The following is a 22,485-nucleotide window of genomic DNA, read 5'->3' on the forward strand; positions in this document are numbered from 1 at the left end:
TCTACCTACAGAGGAAATAATGAACATGGCAATTATGTTTTAGGGCTAAAAGAGATTTGTTCACTGCTGAACAAGTATCAACAAATTATGTGGATGGTATTTATCATTATGAATGTGTCATTACTTTCATGTTATTTTATCTCAAAACAACACAAATTAAAAAGCTGACCTTGCCCGCCCGTGCGGGCTGCAGCTGCAGCATTACATTGAGTCATACCATTTATAAATCTCTCAAGGTCATATCATCTGCTTCAATGCCAGAAACAAAACTTGCAATGATATCTGCTCCCACACAGTGTCAATTAATTTCATCAAGAGAGAGTTGGAAATAGAGCAAATCCAAGCAACCATAGCTCCATGCTCTCCAAAGGCCTGTTCACTCGTTACTTTCCAGAAAAGAGATCTCAATTACAATTAAAGAGGAAGAATAAAACTGGACTTCTCCAGTCTAAAAGTAGGAAATATTTAAGGACTCAGGTTCTACAGAGCAGCAGATCACAATGGCCATTTATGCACGGGAGGTTTTGCCTTGGATTTGCCACTCTCTAATGCACATTTCCCCCACCTGAATTCTCTAAACTCAACAATAAGCCCCCCATGCAGAGTTTTGAGAATTCAGGTGGGGAAAACGTGAATCTAGAGAGTTGCAAATCCAAGGCAAAACCTCCCATGCATAAATGGCCAAAGATTGTAAAAGATTAGTTCAAATCTGGTCAGTACTCTAGATATTTGGCACATACCTCCATGGGAGTAATAAAATCATTCATTCCACTGTTGTAGACATAGATCATAGCATCATAAAGGTGATTTTCCCAACACATGAGGACAACCTAAGAACAAAAGAAACTGTTGAGATTTACAGATGTGTGAAATGCTATAAATGGATAGCTTCAGAGTGAAAATTTTCAGCATTACCTATACAAAGAGCTGAAACTGGTTCATTTGGTACTGAAGTAGCAGTGCACTTGCACTTGCATAGCAGTGCAAGTTTCTGTACCCAAGCATTTGTATACACTTGTAGATTTTTAAAAGTACAATATTGGACTCTTAAAAATCCACAAGTGTATACAAACGCTTGTGTTCAGCAACGTGCACTGCTATGCAAGCTGACTGCTTCTCAAAGCATTCTAGAATTGGTAAAGAAATTATCTGCAGGAATCCAGCCTCTATTATTTGTATTAATCTCAGTTCCTACAAAATGCCATACTGGACTCTGTAAGAACTGGGATTAATACAAATAATAGAGGCTGGATTACTGCAGATGATTTCTTTACCAATTCTAGAATATTGTCGAAGGCTTTCACGGTCAGAGTTCATTGGTTCTTGTAGGTTATCCGGGCTGTGTAACCGTGGTCTTGGTATTTTGTTTCCTGACATTTCTGCCACAGCTGCTGGCAAAACGTCAGGAAAGAAAATACCAATACCATGGTTACACAGCCCGGATAACCTACAAGAACCAATTCTAGAATACTTTGAGAATGTTGAAGTGGGCTAGTTGAACCATTTAGCACAATGCAATATACAACTTGTAAATACTGAATTATTTAATTAAGGATCACAAGCAGAATGAGGCATTCACACCAATTTTGAAGAATGCAGGATACTGATCTCACCTGCTGAATGTCTAGGCTGGTGATGTCCATATGTACAATGCAAGCCTCCATGTCTGCCATTAAATTTTTATCTTGGAAATGAAGAAGCAAGTCTTTCATAATTTGAGCTGTTATTCCCACCAATTTATCACTTAAAATGTATGGCTCAAGACATTCCAGAAAGACACCTTTTGCCACAGAATTTTCACTCATTTTGTCATACATCTGACTAAACAACAGGTCCCTAAAAAAGAGAAGATGGCAAGATGTTAAGAGAGATATTACTGAACATCCATAGCTTGTTCAAAGTGGGTAGCCGTGTTAGTCTGTTTGTAGTAGTCAAAAAGGGCAAGAGTCCAGTAGCACCTTAAAGACTAAAAATATTTTCTGGTAGGGTATGAGCTTTCGTGAGCCACAGCTCACTTGTTCAGCTGTATCTGAAGAAGTGAGCTGTGGCTCACGAAAGCTCATACCCTACCAGAAAATATTTTTGTTAGTCTTTAAGGTGCTACTGGACTCTTGCCCTTTTTGATCCATAGCTTGATCAGTTAGCTGTCATTCACTTCTAAACAAAACCACCATGGAACAATATTTTCTGCTTTGAGACTCAAACTCTAAAAAGTTGAGACCCTAGAGGGTCATCCAATTAATCTCCTGTTGTTTTGCATATAAGCAATGGAAAATGCAGTGCTGTGATTCAGGACAGGCAATTATACAGAAAGGCTTCACCTACACCTGATTATTCCTTAATTGCCAGCTAGCAGGTCTAATATTTCTTCTGGAACACCTGCTGTTTGTCATTAAGGCAGCCTAAAGGACTTGAATAGCTGGCTGCTTTCATGCAGTCAGTACAGATGGCAAGCGCCTTGGATTCAATAGGCACACTTTCCAGCTCTCACTTACATTCGCTGAAGCAGAAGGCAGTAGTCAACAATGACAGGCACCATATCCTGTGAAAGGAGCACACAGAAAAGGTAATTAACAATCTGAAAGTACCATTAGATGTCATATAACTGCTGTAGCAACTATCAAAAAGCAGCAAAATGAGTCTTACGCTGAAAGGATGAGGGAGTTCACGGAATTAGGAAAGCATTATTTCTTGAACACAATCCCCAGACAGGCAGACTTGCTGGGGCTTTCCATTGCCTTTCTTCTAGTCAGATGAAGTCCCACCACTCACCCAGCTACTTTTATGAGATACCAAAGGGCAGCATGATAGCAACATAGACAGAGTAAGAACATTTCAATACTGTGGTGTTTGAAAGTATGTTGAAATTGTTCAAAAGCTATAGTTGGTTTTCTCTGAACTGTAAGAACAGTTGGTCTTTATATGCCGACTTTCTCTACCACTTAAGGGAGATTCAAACCGGCTTACAATCACCTTCCCTTCCCCACCACAGACACCCTGTGAGGTAGGTGAGGCTGAGAGAGCTCTAACAGAGCTGTAACTTGCCCAAGGTCACCCAGCTGGCTTTGTGTGTAGGAGTGAGGAAACAAATCCAGTTCACCAGATTAGCCTCTGCAGCTCATATGGAGGAGTGGGGAATCAAACCCAGTTCTCCAGATCAGACTCCACCGCTACAAACCACCATTCTTAACCACTACACCAAAGACGTCTCTCTTTAAAAAGAAAAAAAGAAAATGAAACTGCTCCAAGGTACTGTACCTGGAAGTATTGCTCCATCACTTGGATTTTACCCTGGTCAGGACATTTTTTCATAGTTCGGTCAGCATAATGAATAAGGATTTCAACCATCTGTTGTGGTGGGGGGAGAAAGTAAAAGCAGTAGGGAATGCTTCTAAAATGCTTTACATTTGAGGAAAGTGCTTATGACAGAGATAAGAGAAAGGTAGTATGTGGGAAATAGCTCAAGACTCCTGATTACAAAAGCAGCTAGTTACACCAATTTTTCTACATACTTCAAAAATACTTGAAGAAGCACTAAAACAGCTCACATGCATCTTTGTGAAAGACATACTGATTCCAGTTTTTAATTTTGTAACCCTGAGGTTCTGAGATGAGTTCAACTTGCCTTCATGTCGAACTCCTGAATATATTTGGGAAACTACCAAGACTTTGCTTAATATTAATATGTTAATGGAGCATTTCAGAAGCACTTTATACTTTACATATATCAGTGTACAGGGCAATGAACATTACAAGACAGTGGGAACAACCATGCTGTCCACCCCCATTAACCACCACGTGCACCACCCACCTCCAATATGCATTTGCTGCATGGGGTACAGTGCCTATGTACATAGGCTCAAGTCTCCACATTTGAGAACAATTGAGAACAAACATTCCCCATCACAGGGATGGAGCCAGCATGCAGATGATATTACAGCCTGTGTCCAGGTTTGGGTGAATATGTGCAGGCAGCAGGTCAAATACAACTGGTTGTAAGCAAGAGGTGGGGCCAGCACACTTGATCCTACTCTCCCTCTATGCCTGTCACCCTGTACACCAATAGGTCACACATTTATAGGGTTAAAAGTTATCATTTGAAAATGTAGCCACACAGACACATGCTAGTTACCAAGGGTCAGCTGTAGCTGTCATGAATGAAAAATACATGCATTGATGGTTGTTTTTCTTTTTGCAGGTGCCAACAACTCCATTTCTTGTTGGGAAGACAAAACCAGCATCTTACACAAAAGAAAGTCATCCTACAACTGAAAACAAGACACTGGAGAAAAAAGACTCACTCTGTCAGCAACAACAGCCTTTCGTTTGGGCTCATCCCCAGACAAACCTGTTGGGGGAAAAAATAAAAGTAAAAATAAAAGTAAAATAAAAATCAGAAAGCTACTTCCTTTTCACGACCAGCAAATGAAAAGAACCTTCTCTTCTTGAAGCTCATAAAAAAAAAATTCTGTTCATAGTACTCTCTGTAAAGTCACTTAACAGCATGTTAAAACAAATTTAAAAAAACTTTAGAATAGCCCTATCCACAATGGTTTGTTTTTATGGTTGTTTATTATTGATAATTTTATGGGTTTTTTATAATGTTATTGTATTATTTTACTTAAAAACCTGTCCCAAGCAGGTTTTTATAATGTTATTGTATTATTTTACTTAAAAACCTGTCCCAAACAGGTCTCTGGAGAGGTGGCATATAAATTTTCAAAATAAGTTACCATCCAAAGGCTGCACTGTAACCAAGTAAAAGGTCCTGGGATCATATGAAAGGGCTGGATCCAAACTAAATTTTCCAGTGGCAGAAAGGAATTTATCTGCCTCCCCTCGCCCCAACTCCAGCTCACTGATCTCCAGAATGCTGCTCCTGGGGGAATAGGAGACTCTGATGAATGACAAGCTCGGGGTCTGTGGTGGAAGGCAGAATCAGTGAAAAATTAGAAATTTAGTCTGGATCCAACCCAGTGAGTGATGGATCTGGATGTTCTCGTTATTGAGATAACATCACTCAAAATCTCCACACAAACCCAATCTCATATACACCAATGGCTACGGTACTTTCCCTTTCTAGCTTTCACCAGATGCTGAAGAAGTGGCTCTAGATCATGCAAGCTTATGCTGGGTTAGATGTTTAGTGGATAAGACAAATTCATGGAGCACTGAGCCACTGAAGGCTACTAACTGGAGCTAACAGGAATCTCCACTTTCAGAGGCAGCACATCCCTATGAATCCCATTTTAGCTTCTGTAAACCATCTAACAATCACTGTCGGAAAGAGGGTAATGCATTAGATGGAATTCCCTGGAGTACCTTGATGTAGCCCTAAATCAAAACATTTTTATAATAAAAAGGAGAGGTTTTTTTAGTTACCCACATTATAATTTATTTGGATAAACTTACCCACAACAGCCTTGGCTTTCCCTTCATGAAAGGACCAAGCAAGTGCCAAAGCTTCATTAAGGCACTCTTGCTTCAGAAGATGATCTATTCGCTTAAAAAAAAGTTATCACAGTTTCATGAAAGTATATGGAAAAATTTTATTCAATCAGTACTGTGCACACTAATAAAGCATTTAACACAGGCGTTGCAGTGTTTGTTGACTATAAACTTCAAGACTACTTGGTCTGAACTAAGAAAAAACAACTCTGTCTTTTCTCACAGTGGCACTTGCACCCCTCAGGCTATTTATCCCCTCAAAATCAGGAGCTCTATGAGTCCTTTTTATGTAATCAAAACCATCAGCCTTTGATTTAAAAAAAAAAGAAAACAGCAACAGAACAAACATGCCAGACATCTGCTACAGAATGACACCCACATGATTATATAGCTTCCTCCTTATGACTATTAAGGAACCCCCTGGCACAGAGTGGTAAGCTACAGTACTGCAATCAATAGATCAGCTCATGACCTGAGTTTGATCCCAACGGAAGTGTGTTTCAGGTAGCCTGCTCAAGAATGACAGTCTTCCACCTTTCCGAGGTTGGGGGAAGAGTACCTAGCTTGCGGGGGGTAAAGTGTAGACGACTGGGAGGGCAATGGCAAACCACCCCATAAACATAGTCTGCCTAGTAAACATTGGTGATGTGATGTCACCCCATGGGTCAGTAATGACCCAGCACTTGCATAGGGGACTACCTTTACCTTTTTTATGACTATTACAGCACAGTTGCAGACTGCCATTTTCTAATGAAATTAACAATGTACAGATTGGGGATTAGAACCTGGATCCCTCACTGGCACTAAATCCATTACACCACACTGAATCTCATGAGCAAAAGGTATTCCAGTTAACAATTCCTGACATCTTTGGAAGTTTCCGCTACCTATACCCCTTTGTACAGAACCAACTGGAAGAGGTCATGTTGCAACACAATCAAGATGCTTAGTCAGAACACAGACAAAAGAGTCTTCCATTGGAAAATAATTTAATATGCTAGGGTAAAAATATCATACTCAAAACACTGAGGCTTTCCAAAAAATAACCTTTAAATTTAGTCTTGATTGAAACAGCATTCCTCTTTTCACCAAGTGATAAAGCTTAGCATTTTAATCAGCATCCTTTACTTACTTCTCTCCAGCTCCTCAACGTCATCACATGAACAGACTGAAAGCAAAGAAAGGCAAAAGGGTGAAAGCAGAATTTTTAAAGAACCTATTAACAATAATTATGGACTCTTATAACAGGTCAAACATGACGGTGACGCACATATTCCAAACAATACAGAAATATGGCTTAGTCCAGTGATTTAAAACACCACAGCATACAGAAAACCACGAGCAGAGCTCTGCTCATCAAATGGGTCTTCCCAGCCTACCATTTAGTTTTCTGCTCACACAAGAAACTGTTTGGACCTTCTAGTAGTGCTATAGAGATCATTCAAGAAGTGAAAACCAGCTATTTGATAAGAATCGAGAATCCAGGGATCCAGTCACTAGATTTGTACAACTGTTGCAGGTAGCCCCAGGTAAACAAGCATCACTATACTTCTTTATGGCCTATGGATCAAAAGTCACTTGTTACACAACTTATGACACCTGAAGCAAATGGCTTAAAAATATGGACCTGTGATGCCATGGGATGTATGGAAGAAATATTTATTTAATCTTCCTGTTCTCCTAAATGGCCCTCTGAATAAGGTGACTAAGTTCATTTACAGAATGTAAAGTCTACCTTGATGTCTGTCTGCATGTTTGTCTTTCCCTGAGGAGGAAATCTGGTGCTGACTTGGCAGCCTTAGATCCTAGACCAAAAGCAAACAATCTACCCCCTTCCAAAAAAAGGTCAGAAAAAGCCTTCAGAGAATCATTTATAAATGAAGACTAACAGGCAAAAAATCTGTTGCTTCTTCAGTACAGAAGTAATAGAAAAGCAGACAGGGAACCTCTTTAGAGCTGAGAAATTCCTCCAAAGCAAACAAAAACACCTTCTTTAGGCAACTATTTAAATCACCACTGGCTGGATTACTTGCCAAGGTGGTCCTTATGAACAGGCACAAGGCTAAAGTGAAACCTGGCAAGATATCCTAAAAGAAAAGCAGGTTGCTTAGTTGTAACTGCTATTCTTTGAGTGGTCATTTGTTCATTTATATTGATGGGCTTTGTACTTGTGCAATGCTTAGATTCCAGAACTTCTAGATCTAGTTTTTAAGCAAGAAAGTCATCTACCCTCAGAGATGCAGCCATAACTGTACATGCCCACTTGTTAGATAATATTGTAATATCCAACATTTCTTTCGGTATTTCGAAGTAGAACCTATGGTTTTCACAGCATTTAATCATTTAGTTAATCAAGAAGTAGATAATCAGTTAAAACCTTTAATCAGAAACTCTAACATTGACAACTGTAACAATAGTAAGATAGACTGGTCGGACATACCTTTGTACCTAAATAAAAGATCTGACCACCACAGTTGCTGATTGACTGGTAGCAAGCCTTCTCCCCCACCAATGCCTATGAAAAATAAGTATTTTTATTTTGTATAGTAGAATAATATTACTATATATTGGGCGATGAAACCAGTCAAATCCAAATCTTCAGCAGTTTGTCTTCTCTCTCTCTTTGACATTATTATTACCCAAAGCTATGCAGGGGATTCAGCCTTTAACATTCATCCACACCAAAAAATGTTATCCTTGTTTAATAGTTACAGTGGAATAATGGAGCTCAATAAGGCAGCTAATCACAAACTTATAAAACAAATTGGATATATTTCTGTCTTGTTCACTGTACATAACATGAACTAGATTTTTTTCAGTTTGTCATATGAAAGAACAAGTACCGGTAGTTTAAAGTACCAGAAATTTATGTTACTTGTAGCAGCAAGGAATTCCATCAATTTCTGTAACACCCAGGAAACATTCCCAGATTCAGTTTACCCATAGCTCCATAAATTTAATTTAAAAGTCAGTTAAAGTAACAGCTAGAAGTGATAACTGCACAGTATTCTCTCCCTTTCTGAGATACATAATCAAAGAACAATGACAGAATTGCTTTAAAATATTTTGAGGTGGGTTAAAGAATTCATAAATGTAAAGGAGAAGATGAACTTTCTATATACCCCTCCCTGTCATAGTACCATCTATTGGTTTCCAATTTGTCTGTCTATGAGCTTCAGAAAAAAATACAATATAACCTTGAATGAATGCCCCTGATGTCTACTTTGGACACAAAGCATTTTAGTTGGGAGGCCTCAACATAACCTGCAGTAGTATCAGCTGTTCCTGATAATTTTATCAAGCCTAATTAAAATATTGGAGCTGCTGTGTGCAATACCACAGAAAAAATTGACTTCACATGGGTGCTGTAACATCTAAAAACTATTTACCTCATGGATAGCCCATTTGCCCAGAGTGTTTTCCACGCTATCGACACATACCCCTGATAGCTGGACAATGATTCTCCATAAGATTGGGACAACAGACATAATGAGAGGAAATCCACATGCCCAATGACTTTCAACTGTTATAGCACGTCACATGGAGGACATACGTTTTGGACAGAGTTTCTAAATGTGAACAGACAGCATGTCTCTTATCATCATGGCTGCAAATCAAACTGTTTCTAATATTGTAATAAAAGGCTTTTCTCAATTTGCCCAGAGGACTCTACAACTGTGTGGTACACACGCATGCCAGCCACTGTCTGAATAAATTGTCTGCCAACCAAGCTGTCCTTATAATATCAAGGAAAACACATCCAAAGGAAGAAGTTGGTAGATATGGATTACATGATGCTGCAGCACATTGTGCTATATGCCTGATGACATTTCAAGCAGCTGTGCCATATAGAAAAAACAAAAAACTATTCTATTCCAAAAGTAATTATAAAGAAGAAAAGTTGGTTTTTATATGCCAACTTTCTCTACCACTTAAGGGAGACTCAAACCGGTTTACAATCACCTTCCCTTCCCCTCCCCACAACAGACACCCTGTGAGGTAGGTAGAGCTGAGAGAGTTCTCAGAGAACTGTGACTAGCCCAAGGTCACCCAGCTGGCTTCATGTGGAGGAGTGGGGAAACCAACCCGTTTCACCAGATTAGCGTCCGCCACTCATGTGGAGGAGAGGGGAATCAAACCTGATTCTCCAGATTAGAGTCTACCACTCTTAACCATTACACCACGCTGGGTCCCAATTATGCAGCAGATCATTTTGAAGATGTTATTTAACTGAAATTTTTCTGGGCACACATTTCAGATAGGAAGGATTATCAAAACAACTGGAGACACATGCATCAACCACACATCTCATTTGGCTGTACCAGTGCTTGGCTGACATTGCCTCCTGTTGCCAGTGATTTGAAGTGGCTGCTGTTGTAAACTAACTGAACCTCAGAAATCTCCACAGTCTCAAGCTCCTCTTGTGTCTGGCGATCTATCACGTGCAGCTTTTCCACACTATCCAGAAGCACAACCGTGCGAGAATTTATCCACTAGAAAAAAAAATCAAGGAAAAGACAAGCAATTCATATACACAACTCCCAGGTAATATTACAATATCAAATAAGCCCTCAAAAGCCTTTGTTAATGAAGTACTGCAACTAAGGGCAATGTATAGCTAACATTTTGTGCAAGTTCAAGGCAAAAAAAGAGAACATTCACCTATGATCCCAAGCACCAGAGACATAACTTTCATATTTCAATGAATATATGTTCTTGTATAAAATATCAGACTCCCAATCTCTACCCCTACTAGGAAAAAAATTGACCTCTGAGCATTAAGGATGAAAACTGAACCCAGGGCAACAAATACACATTCATTCACTTTTAGATATGCTTTAATTTGTTATACATGTAGGTCATTTTCTCCCTAAACTTCACTCAAAAAATATATTTTTTGTTTGTCCTTAAAAGTAAAAAAATCACTGAAACTAAGATCTCACTGTGGTCACCAAGTGTAGTAGGAACACAAGAACAGGCACCAAAAAAAAGTGCCATCAAGTCATAGCCAACTTATGGCGACTCCATAGGGTTTTCAAGGCAAGAGACTAACAGAGGTGGCTTGCCATTTCCTGCCTCTGCGTAGCAACCCTGGACTTCCTTGGTGATCTCTCATCCAAATACTACCCAGGGCCAACCCTGCTTCAGTTCTATCTGCTGAAATCGAGCTAGCCTGGGCCACCCATGTCAGGGCAAATAAGAACTGTAAGAATGTACATAGGGTTCCTTTTCCAAGTAGTTTTCTATAAAGAATTACATCCCATTAATTCCTACTTGAATTCAAAAAGTATAATTACTCACAGTAAAATTGATGAGATCATAATGCAGGTGCAGTTGCTTCTGCTTTGTAACGTGAATTGCTCCAGATTCATCTCTCTTTACCTGATAATGGAATTAAGATAGTGTATTATTCACTGAGCCCTCCCTTGTAGTCTGAAATGTTCTGCTTTCAATGATGGAGGTGGACTAATTCATGAGTCTTGACAACAGGTGCCTGTTCTCAAGAATTAAGACAAAACTTAAGTCATATCAAACAGCAGGAGGGCAGCAAATAAATATTTTGAATAATTAAAATATTGTACACTGGACAGACAAGTTGAGCATACTCAATGGAACTTGAATAACCACAGAAGGTGTAAGATGTAGAAAGCAGCAATTCAGATGCACCTTAATATATATTAAGATAGCAAATAGTGTTGGACTCATACTGAAGTAACAGAGAAATACCAAAAATACTAAGTGGAGTAGAATATGGGCCTAGGATTGGCAAGATCTGACCACAAACCACAACTCTACCACAAAGCTCACTTCAGACCAGTTATTCATATCTCTTTGCCTAACCTGAGAGGGTCTCTGCAAAGATAAAATAGGGGACAGGAGAACTATGAATGCCATCCTGAGCTCTTTGGAGGAAGGTTGTATAAATAAGAGATACACACTGTACCTTTTTCAATAGATAAGCAAACACAAAGACTCCTGTCACAACAGAATTATGGACATCCTGTGGCTATATGCAGCTTTGTGTTCCTGGAGAGTTTGGGCCTTTTATTTTAAAAGCAAGTCTCCGAGTTGACAGAGAACATAAACCTTACTAGAAGGAAGTGGACAACATCTCCTCGACAGAAGGCAAGCACAGGATTCACAGATGTCTGCACTGCAACAAAATGCCAAGCCAGCAGCGGAACACTAGATGGGTCCATCTGGAACATAAAACAGGTCAGATAGTTCTATGAAGTTAGGAAAAAGGTACCAAATGCGGAAAAAAGTGGGTAGTATTTTAAACGTGCAACCATTATGCAGATGGTTAAAAATCATAATAGTTCAATTTTAAATGCAATTGTAAAATGAACCTGGTATTATTTTGTTTTTTCGTATGCTTTTGAAAGGTTAATGGGCAAAATAAATTGAAGAAGAGTTTCGGAAAGCTTGCTGATGCAACTAGTGACAAATATAACAGGCATATAACACATGATGCTTGCACTCAAAGATTTATAAAGCGGCAGTTCAGTTTGCAATTTACTACCAGTTTGCAATTTACTACTAGGCTGATTCCATGCAGAGTTAGACATCTTTAAAGCCATTGATTTTAACAGCCTTATACCTTTGTACAGGAGGAGGCAATAAATCAGGAGCCTTTAAAGACAGAAATCAACGCCCCTTTAAATGCACGAATAGCTTCCAGATTATAGCATACCACAAGCAGAATAAAGGGCTGAATAAGGTACAACAAAGGCCTGAATAGGGAACACCATTTGGACCAACTCAAGGATTATTCTACTATAATTAAAGAGCAAAAAGAGGGGTGGGGAAAGCTCAGCCAGAAAAAGTACAGGGAGCCTCAAAGGTTGAGCTAGAAACTAAAAAATCAAAACAAAATAACTATATTATATGGTGTACATCTGGACATACACATTACAAGGTATTTTTATCTGAAAATTAAAAAAACCTTAAGAGGAGGGAGGAAAAAAGAGCGCCTAATAATCATGTTTTGTATATATGTCCACTGAGGAAAGCCCAATAGACTGAAACGCATATGGTCTTGTATTGGTCATTTATAATGAGAGTATCATCAACTTTGTTTGAGATCTTTGTCACAGTTTATACTGTTTTTTTTAATATGTAGTCTTTTAAGATGTAGTTTATTTTAATATAGCCTGATTGTTCAACGGTCTCTGCTTCTGTCAGTACTTATGCTCAGCTTGAACCAGGTGATCATCACACAAAGTTCCTGCAGGCCCATGGAAGACTGCTCTTCACTTCCAAGTTAATGCTTTCCTTAAGTATTCCTATCACACTGATCTGAATCAAAAAAGGTACGTTCATCAAATTACTCACACGGCCATATGGAAAAGTCATCCACACCTTCAAAGATGGTTTCAACCCAATGACAAGAATCTGCAGTACAAAGAAAAAAGTAGTTATATTTTAAGTCTTGTTTCAGAATATTTCTAGTATTTACTTTAATACAGGTTACCTTTATAAAAAGAGAGTCACCTTTGTTAAGGAAGCCATTGCCAGCAGAGAGTATTGGGTAATAGGATGGTCTCTCAGTTCAGTCTTTGCATGCAACGGCTCAATACAGCAAACTTCTCCTTTGGAACCACTGAACAGACAGCGTGACTCGCACGTTCGCACTCCCATAACTCTCCTGAAAGCAAAGCATGTGGCATAGTAAATAGTTAGCAATGAGGCCACTGCAGTTGCAACCCTTGCATGTTTAGGGGGGGAAATTCAGTATTAAGAATTAAACAAGCTGAATATTGACATCCTGTTCTTGTAATGAGTGCACAACTGCATAGGTAAATCCAATACCAATGATACATGACAGGCAGAACACTTATGATTTTTTTCCTTCCATGGTAGCTTCACAAAGTGTTCCAAGATGATGGCACAGAGGCAACTAGACAGAACCAGGCTGCCAAAAAGTTAGCAAACACTGGAGCAATGATTTCAACCCTGGCTTCATAGAAGCATTCATAAAAAAATTATATATTTTGCTCATTTTATGGAGCTTGTGTTTTGTTTACAGGTATTTCCTTCATTGTTTCAGGACGGGCCAGGTTGGAATGCTAAACAACTAATTTGCCTTGCTCTATATCCTCACTTATCAAAGTGTATGCCAAACAATGCATGAAGTCTCACACAACTATCAAAATATCTGTTCTAGTATGAACATGTGATGCTTTTTATGAGATCACAGTTGCAATCATCACAGAGAGAAGATCAGTTCCCAGGAAGATCTGAAAAATTCTACACATATCTCATCCTTGCAGACTGCTCCAATGAGACCACCTCTGAAATGGCCAAATTCTGTGCTGAGGTTTTGTCCATAAGGAAGCAGATATTCCAGACTTTTAAATAACCTTTATGTACAATTAATTACAGCATAATACAATTATTTTATGTACAATTTATGTACAGAATTTTAATATTTGTATATTTATTTCATTCACCGGGTCGCCATAAGTCGGAAGCGACTTGACGGCACTTAACACACACACACACATATATTAATTTTACATTTGTATGTGAACTGTGCTGTTAAATTGTTGTTGACTGATCTCTTAATCATAATAAAGGTTGATCAGTTGGAGAGCAGAGGTCAAGGAAACCAATACAGGACCACTTAATGAGTTATGGAAACTATACTTAAGAGACATAAACATATTTAGCACATTACTTGCATTAAGGTTTGAACATACAGCATTTCTATACATCTATAAAGAATGTCTCTTTTAAGTAAATATTTTACAAACAACTTGTTCCTTAGTCTCTGAATAGGAGGCACTCTCTGAAGTGGATCAGTAAGTAGAAAGGGATTCTTAGAATTACAGGGAACTATCCCTCTAGTGGAGCAATTTTTTGTTTTTTTTCTTTCCATTAACCTTAAACTCTTGAACCAACCATGGTACTGGAAATATTGTATCTTAGGGTTTATTACTTGGAAAACAGTTAATTCTAAGAATTTAATTTTTGAAATTGTGCTCCTCCAACAATAAACAGAGATATTCTTACTTGAATGATAGCTCAAAAACTGAACCTCCACTGTCATTGCAAATTGCAAGAGTTGGGTCATCTGTAAACTGAACAGAACATTATTTTTTCTCTTATGAAGATAATGACAAAACTACCAAACTGCATGATAAAAACAAAGACTCTCCCACAACTTCTTTCAATATCCCTCTACAAGCCCTGTCCCTTCCCTTTTTGCCAAAACTATATTATCTGCCCAATACTCTTTATTACTCCATTTCTTAAGAGCCACCCTCCTTATTCCCATGTCCTAACATTAGTGGGATGGATCCTGTATTTTTGCTAATGGTAGAGTTTTTCTCCAGGTCAAGAAGTCCTTCAAAACTAGAAGAGCTTTCTTATACCTTTGGAAGGATTCTTGCATCAGATAAAAGCTCTGCTATTAGTAGAATTGATCCACAGGATTCAACACAGCAACTTCCCCCTCTAGTACCCTATACAATATTCAAGTCCTCTTCTCCCAAAGCCAAACACCATGTAATTAAAATCCTATTCTCAGAATAACAGAAACCATACATACATTTTATTCTTACTTATCTGTACCAAATAACAACCATTGAATTAAGCTTTATGGGGAGAGATAAAATTTATAAAGTAGGAGTTGCCCTAAATATTTCGGCCTCAAATCATCCCAACGGCAACAGTACAGCAAAATATGTTCCAGGGTCTCTATATGGCCATCCCCAAATACACAGCTTCTATCTGAATACGTAATGCCTGCAAAGCGTCCTTCGGTAACCCTAGATAGGAAAGCATTCAGCCTAGCCAACATTTTATTCTAATCAGAAATACTAGAAAACACAGACTGTGTATGGTAAGAAAATTTACAGTTTTTCCAGACACATTCACTACGCAGAGTAAGTGATTGTTTGTTACCTTAATGTGCAATATCGCTGTTCCTGGAGGATGAGCATCTGTTATTGATCTCAACAGCTTTCCACTGGCTAGATCCCACATTGTAATCTACAGGTAAACATTACCAATTTTTTTTTAGTACAAGTTCTTATTTCCAAAGTATGTGGATAATTATGAGAGATTTGCAAAAACAATCACACACTCAAATCAAGTGTAATTGAATGAATAAGCTTTCCACTTCTTAGGCTCTTGGTCACAGAAGGCATTTCATGTTTGGTTAATGTACAAAATCTTTAAAAATTGTATCTTTAACCCTGTATCTTGTACAGCATTTCAGAAAAAATGGCCCAGTTCAGATATCACATGCCAGATTATGGTGATCAGGAAAACCAGGAGAAACTCTGCATGCCCCTCTTCTCCTGCAGGGGCAGCTATGTTCCTTCCCTCTACTCACTGGCCTCATTAATCCCCTGGATAACAGTCTCTCTACAACAGGATGTTCGTAGACAAAGTACAGTAGCAATGGAGAGAGCCAGTTCTCAGTTTAGCTGAGGAAATAAGAATAAAAATGACCACAGAAAATGCATACTTATCTGGCAGCAGGTGACACTGAACTCCTTCGATTTATTTCTAAAGTAACAATGGATAAGATCACACCATATCTCAATATTACCTGTCCTTTTGCAAAACCACACAGAAGTCTTGAACAATCGTTGTTGATACTAAGAGCAGATATGGCTCCATACTGTGCTCCAACTGCGGTACTGCCCAAACAAAGCCGAAGAGCCTGGTTGGGATCTAAACAAGAAGCAAGTTTCATTAACACTGTGTATGTGAATAACATAGATCAGCACTTCTGCCCTGCAAACAACAGCGATTCTATATTGCTTGAACTGGCTCACTTCAGACATCACATTCCCAGTCATTCCAACCACAGCCTGGATTGTCAGAAATGTGCCACACACTCTTTCCCCCCTTCTCCCATGCTGAAAGAGGTTTTAAAATATGAAGGACCATGGGGCAATAGAAACCAAGAAACACAAGGCAATGGAATTCAGAGACAGATAGTAAGCTTGGAAGGATGAACACACCCACATGAGAGAAGGAAAAGAAACAGAAAAGCAAGAGCTGTAGATAAGGAAGGTCAGCAAAAGTAAAAAGTAACTAAAAGAGAGAGAAGGGATTAAAAAAGGACTAAGTAAAGGAAGACTGCATAAAGTCATCTTTGGCAATGAAAAACTGGGGGAAACCTTGCTCAGAGAAAAAGAGGATGAAACAGAGGAAAAATTAAATACATAACTTCTTCGCCCAACAAGTACTTAAATTTTGAATTTGCTGTCAACTGATGTACAGTTGGCAGTTGCAGAGATCGGTTTAAAAGGGAGAATTAGATTCACGGAGGATATGTCCATCAATAGCTACTAGTCAAGATGAGTAGAGTGATCCTTCATGCCCAGAGGCAGCAAACCTCTGGATACCAGTGCTAGAAGGAAACATCAGGGAAAGGCCTTGATCTCTATGACCTGTTCGTTGATCCTCCAAGGCAACTGGTTGGCCACAGTAAGAGACATGATGCTGACTAGGTGGACCACTAATCTGATCCAGCATTGTACCTCTTCCATAATTTTTATAAGTGAGACAAAAATAAGTAGCAGCATAAAAACGTTATATGAGAGTGTCAAGAGAGACGGTCACCTCTGTATTGATCAACTGGAAAATTTAAATGTCAACATATGGCCATGTCATAAATTTACAGCAATAGGCTGTTTCCTGATGTGTCAGGAATAAAGGATGTGTAAAGAATAAAACAGGGGAAGTTCTATATCAAATACTCTCAACCCTTCCGCTGTTCCCAAGCCAAGATGAAAAGCTTGAGATTGCAACTTTGCATTTCAAAGCGATCTGACTTAACTGCTCTCAGCAATGTCAGATGGGAGGGAGGAGTCTTGCTCCTCTTCAAGAATCATCTTTTGGATCATGTTCTTGATTGGCTTATACTGGTCTGGGGTCAGTGGTCCAGTTTCCTATAAAGTTAGTCTATAACTATCTCGCACAAGTTTTTCCAAGCATTGCCCGATAACATTATCAGGACCAGTAAAGGGCCAGAGACCATCTTTCTGCATCTCCTACTTACTGCTTTGGTCTTTAAAGACAGAATTCTGTTGAGTCACAGGGGGGAAAATAGGCCAGCAAACAGATTTAACCATGGCACATGCTTTCCCTCACAAAAAGAAAATAAGACTCTTCACTATTGACATTACCTGACTACTTAAGTCAATGCACACAACACCTCTTGCAATAGCAATTATCAAATTTCTCTCTGTGTGTGTTAAGTGTTGTCAAGTCACTTCCAACTGATGGCAACCCTATGAATCAATGTCCTCCAAAATGTCTTATCTTTAACAGCCTTGCTCATGACTTGCACATTGAGGGCTGTGGCTTCTTTTATTGAGTCAATCCATCTCTTGTTGGGTCTTTCTCTTTTCCTGCTGCCTTCAACTTTTCCTAGTATGATTGTCTTTTCCAGTGACTTCTGTCTTCTCAGAATGTGACCAAAGTATGATAGCTCAGTTTAGACATTTTAGCTTCTAGGGTCAGTTCAGGCTTGATTTGATCTATAACCCACTGATTTGTTTTTGTTTTTTGGGTGTGTTTTTTTGGCAGTCTACGGAACACTCTCCCTCAACACCACACTTCAATGGAATCTACTTTCTTCCTATCAGCTTTCTTCATTGTCCAACTTTCACACCCATACATAGTATGGAATATGATGGCATGAATTAACTTGATCTTGGTGGCCAGTGACACATCCTTTACACTTCAGAATCTTTTCTAGTTCCTTCATGGCTGCCCTTCCCAGTCTCAATCTCCTTCTGATTTCTTGGCTGCAGTCTCCCTTTTGGTTGATGATGGAGCCAAGGAATAGAAAGTCTTCAACCATTTCAATTTCCTCATTGTCAACCTTAAAGTTGAATAATTCTCCTGCAGTCATTACTTTTGTGTTCTTGATGTTCAGCTGTAGTCCTGCTTTGGGACTTTCTCCTTTAACTTTCAGCAGTAGTCATTTCAAGTCTTTGCTATTTTCTGCCAGTAATGTAGTATCATCGGCATATCTCAAATTGTTAATGTTCCTCCCCCCAGTTTTCACTCCACCTTCAACTAAATCTAATCCAGCTTTCCTAATGATATGTTCTGCATAGAGACTAAAGAGACAGGGAGATAAAATACATCCTTTTTATCAAATCTATCCTATACTAGTGGCCATAAGAAAATTTTCACCTTCTGCTGTTGGTTTCCTAGGACAAGGAATAGTTTCAAACATGACATCTTAACAGGTAGACCCTTGCCATAAGCAACTGTATACTCATTAACATACGGGGCTTGAATTACAAATCATTTCAGAACATCACTGTAGCACACTTTGAAATGTGGAGCTGTTCATGCAGATTACATGCACAATGCAGCAGTACCATACCTTTGCCTTTCAGTCCATGAGGGAAACAAAGTCAAGAGAGGAAAAAAGCCAGAAGTCAATATGGAAGAAATAAGAGGAGACAGAAATAAACAGATTGGGATGGATACAAGCAGCTTTTCCACTGGCCAAAAGAGAACAGGTCCATTTAAGCCTCTGAAAAGGCTATGCTAAAGATCCTGGGACCAGCTTCGACAAAAGCCATGCAAGATGAGAGCTCTAGTAAGGACACAAAGTAGGCGAGATGGAGTAAAAAGCTGACTGGATCCAACTCACTGTTATTTCCAACAAAGTATCTTTATTCATCAATATTCTAATACATTTCTGCTTTGGGTGGTGTACGTGATTTTTTTTAACAGGAGACAAAAATGGCATATCCTGGATCACACGTTCTTTAAATGCCATAGATAGACAAAAGCCTTTTTTAAATACAGAAAGCCTGCAAGCCAATGCGATATTAAATAGTTACAAAAGTTAGTTAGTTGTAGTAGCTCCTTCCAAGTCTATAGTACAACTTGACCGATTAGAGGAGTTTTACATAACAAAGTATAATTTATATACCCTAGTATACAGTACCATATAGAATACACCAACTCAAGGAATATTCATCCTTACCAAATATCAGTGCTAAGCCATGGGACGTTCCTACTGCTATGAGGCTTGATGCTGCCTAAACAAAACAGAGAAAGGACTCAGGTTTAGAAGCATTAGTTGCTTAAAAGCCATAACTAAATACAAGGAACAGGAGTAAGCTTGCAAAGCAGCCAAGTCACAAACTCTTGCCCTAACTGAAGTTATTGACATAGAGGGACCAAAGATGATTCCGCAAAGAACACAAATTGATCACAGTCATCTTACATTGGAACAGGTAATCGGATCATCATTATCCAAGCATATGTTAGAGTTGCATCAAGGCTTTTTGTTTTTTTTTTAATTAAACAGATATTTCAATATTGTTTACAACAGGCTACTAAGGCCACATTAATTGTATTCAATACTTTGGATACAATTTTATTCCATCTTCTACTTACTCAATACTGAAAGAAATAAAATAGCTTTGAGAAAAAACAGGATGCACAAAATATAATAAAGCTGGATACTGTACAGTTAGAGCACTGAACTAAGCATTTGAAAATTAGAACAAACATGAATAATAATCACAATATAATCTCAAACCCTCTAGAAACTTACTATTGCAGTGGGTAAGCCAGCATCCACTTTGGCCTGGGAGACAGAATATATTACAAAATCAATTAATACTTCAACAAAGTGCAAATAGAAGTTGGTTAGGTTTTCTTAAATTTGTATTAAAAGGTCATCCACATGCCCAGTATACTGAGAGTGCTCCCAAATTGCTATTTGAAGTCCACCCTCTTTGGACTATGTCCTTGTCTTGCCTATCTTCTTTGACAGATATTCCTCATTAATACAAGGTTCAACTCAAAACATACTCTTAAGTCACATATAAGGACTGAGAGAACCAATCTAGTAATGACTGTATACTCAAACGTGGATTTCACTTTGCCCATGAACTGAAAATATCTCAAGCACAAAGCTGCAGAGGCAAGGGTAATAGGGCCCAGCAGGGCAAGCACCCCTAGTTCTGCTAATGTCTGTCTTATTGAAAGCAGTGCAAAGGAAGAGTTATAGGGATGCACTGAACATTCAGTATAATGCTAAGGCTAAAACAGGAAACTTCTTATTTCATTAGGAAGGATCTAATTAGTCTGTGTTAAGCATTAGCAAAATCATTGTGCCAGTTACAGTATGAATATTGCTATGTACTTGAAAGGTTTGTTCACAGTGCCATGTGGTCCAGATGAGTTCCTATTACTTTGAGAAACCTGGGGAAAAAGAGTCTTGGAGAAGACCTGGGTTGCTTTTAATAGATAGTGCTGAATCCAGGTAGAGGGCCAAGAGAAAGAACAAGCTTGATTCCACTTTTGAATCCCTAAACACTGAATAGAATACCCCAACACTTTTCACACCCAAGGATTCTCTTCCAATGATTGCAGGTAGTGACTAACACTAAAACTAGCTACTCTTACTAAAATATTTAGAGGAGCATATGACAGCCCAAGAAGTTAGATAATTGGACCAATTAGTTCAAAACTTTATATTACATCTGAAATAGCTCTCCAGAGTTTTAGACACAGGCCTTTCCTAGCCCCAATACCAGAGATACTTCAGCTGTAGATGCCTGGGACCTTATGCATGTAAAGCGTGTGCTCTACAACTGAGCTACTGCCCCTCCCAAAACATATATGGCTCTGTTGTCCACTTGCCACAATGGACAAATATGAAAAAGAAGGGGGGAAAGAGCTTACTGCTGCAGATGCTATTTGTGCAGAAATGCCTTTCAAAAGTGACAGCCGTATAACTGAGCCGTGGACAGTGAAAGAATCATGAAGTTTCTTCTTCCTTTGTAATGTAAGAAAAATAAATTGGAATATAATCATACTTCATTCTATATGAACAACTAACCAAATAAGATGCTACATGCCCCAATATTTTGACAGAGAGCTATCAAACTTCTTTGCAAGCATACAAACAGGGCAAAGGAATTGAAACAACTAGCCAAAACCTGCATCTTATTTAAATAAACCCATTTGTTCATCCAAAGAGAAGTGCCCAAAGTAATTGCAGGAATTCCATTTCAGATTTATATCCAAGCACTGAGGCACCAGGCTAATGGAAAGTGTGCAAGAAGCCTTACCATACCATACTTTGAAGGTGCCATATTGCTTTTTGCCTAAATATTAAATATACAGAAGAAAGTTTAAACCTAAGTAGGAAATAAAAATAAATTGTATATCAATTTATTAAGACATTTAGAACAAATATTGAATGAGCACACAACAGTAATAAGTAAAGTTTTTAATTGCTCCAATGTTTTGACATTTTTATGTGCATCACCTTGGATACTGTAATTGGATGGAAAGGTGAAATTAAAATGTTTTAAATAACATAAATAAAAACTGTATTTTATTTAATGATACAAATCAGATCCTCACACAGATGACTCCAAATATTATTCAGTTATCAACTTGGAGGCTCCCCAAGATCTTGGCCACTTGATATATGACTGATCTGGTGTGTAGGTCAGATTATCCCCCATCAACACAAAAACCCAGGACATTGTTGATGCACAAAAATTAAGTCAAAGGGAACACTACAGCTTAACCAGTGAAAGCATCAAGATAATGAGATAAGTCAAGAGCAGTCCTACAGTCCTAAACTCAGAATTATATAGCAACAGACAGAAGAGAACTGTGCACAATCCATGAACTGCGATAGCCTTCTATCCCATGTAGTTTCTCTTATCCATCTGGCCTTGCCCAATTCAAACAATAAATAAAAGATTTACACTACTCTTATATAATTGGCAATCATCTAATCCATAGGTTTCATAACATGCTCATCAATTTTCAAAAGGATTGCCCTCTAAGCTTGTATCACAGAATTTTACCAGGCCTTTACCAAATTGGTTACCTTTTCAAGTGAGTCCTATCCCCACTGTCGGAGCTAGCAACAGAAGAGGTATCGTATGAGTGGGTGTCAATATTATCAATGTTTAGAAGACAAGGGTCTTCAAGAACAAAAGGCTCCTCTTCATCATCTGTCTGAAAGAGAAGATACATAGCTTGTTAATCACTCAGTTACATGTTAAGCTACTT

General features: G+C 38.6%; 1 protein-coding gene across 1 annotated transcript in view; it reads right to left on the reverse strand.

Annotated features, from left to right (window-relative positions):
- The window catches only part of VPS8 (VPS8 subunit of CORVET complex), a 93,165-nt gene that overhangs the window by 68,871 nt on the left and 1,809 nt on the right, over positions 1-22,485 (reverse strand). The window contains exons 3-22 of the mRNA XM_056849263.1: positions 22,301-22,431; positions 21,136-21,229; positions 20,000-20,032; positions 19,424-19,478; positions 16,010-16,134; positions 15,358-15,444; positions 14,464-14,531; positions 12,943-13,096; positions 12,784-12,843; positions 11,541-11,648; positions 10,750-10,830; positions 9,771-9,941; positions 7,889-7,963; positions 6,581-6,616; positions 5,413-5,503; positions 4,302-4,348; positions 3,259-3,348; positions 2,496-2,542; positions 1,614-1,836; positions 741-830 (exon numbers count right to left, since the gene is read on the reverse strand). Of these exons, the coding sequence (XP_056705241.1) occupies positions 741-830; positions 1,614-1,836; positions 2,496-2,542; positions 3,259-3,348; positions 4,302-4,348; positions 5,413-5,503; positions 6,581-6,616; positions 7,889-7,963; positions 9,771-9,941; positions 10,750-10,830; positions 11,541-11,648; positions 12,784-12,843; positions 12,943-13,096; positions 14,464-14,531; positions 15,358-15,444; positions 16,010-16,134; positions 19,424-19,478; positions 20,000-20,032; positions 21,136-21,229; positions 22,301-22,431 (1,866 nt within the window). The remainder of the gene's footprint in view (positions 1-740; positions 831-1,613; positions 1,837-2,495; positions 2,543-3,258; positions 3,349-4,301; positions 4,349-5,412; positions 5,504-6,580; positions 6,617-7,888; positions 7,964-9,770; positions 9,942-10,749; positions 10,831-11,540; positions 11,649-12,783; positions 12,844-12,942; positions 13,097-14,463; positions 14,532-15,357; positions 15,445-16,009; positions 16,135-19,423; positions 19,479-19,999; positions 20,033-21,135; positions 21,230-22,300; positions 22,432-22,485) is intronic.

Source organism: Euleptes europaea, chromosome 5 (assembly GCF_029931775.1).
Source record: "Euleptes europaea isolate rEulEur1 chromosome 5, rEulEur1.hap1, whole genome shotgun sequence".
NCBI classification, from domain to species: Eukaryota; Metazoa; Chordata; class Lepidosauria; order Squamata; family Sphaerodactylidae; genus Euleptes; species Euleptes europaea.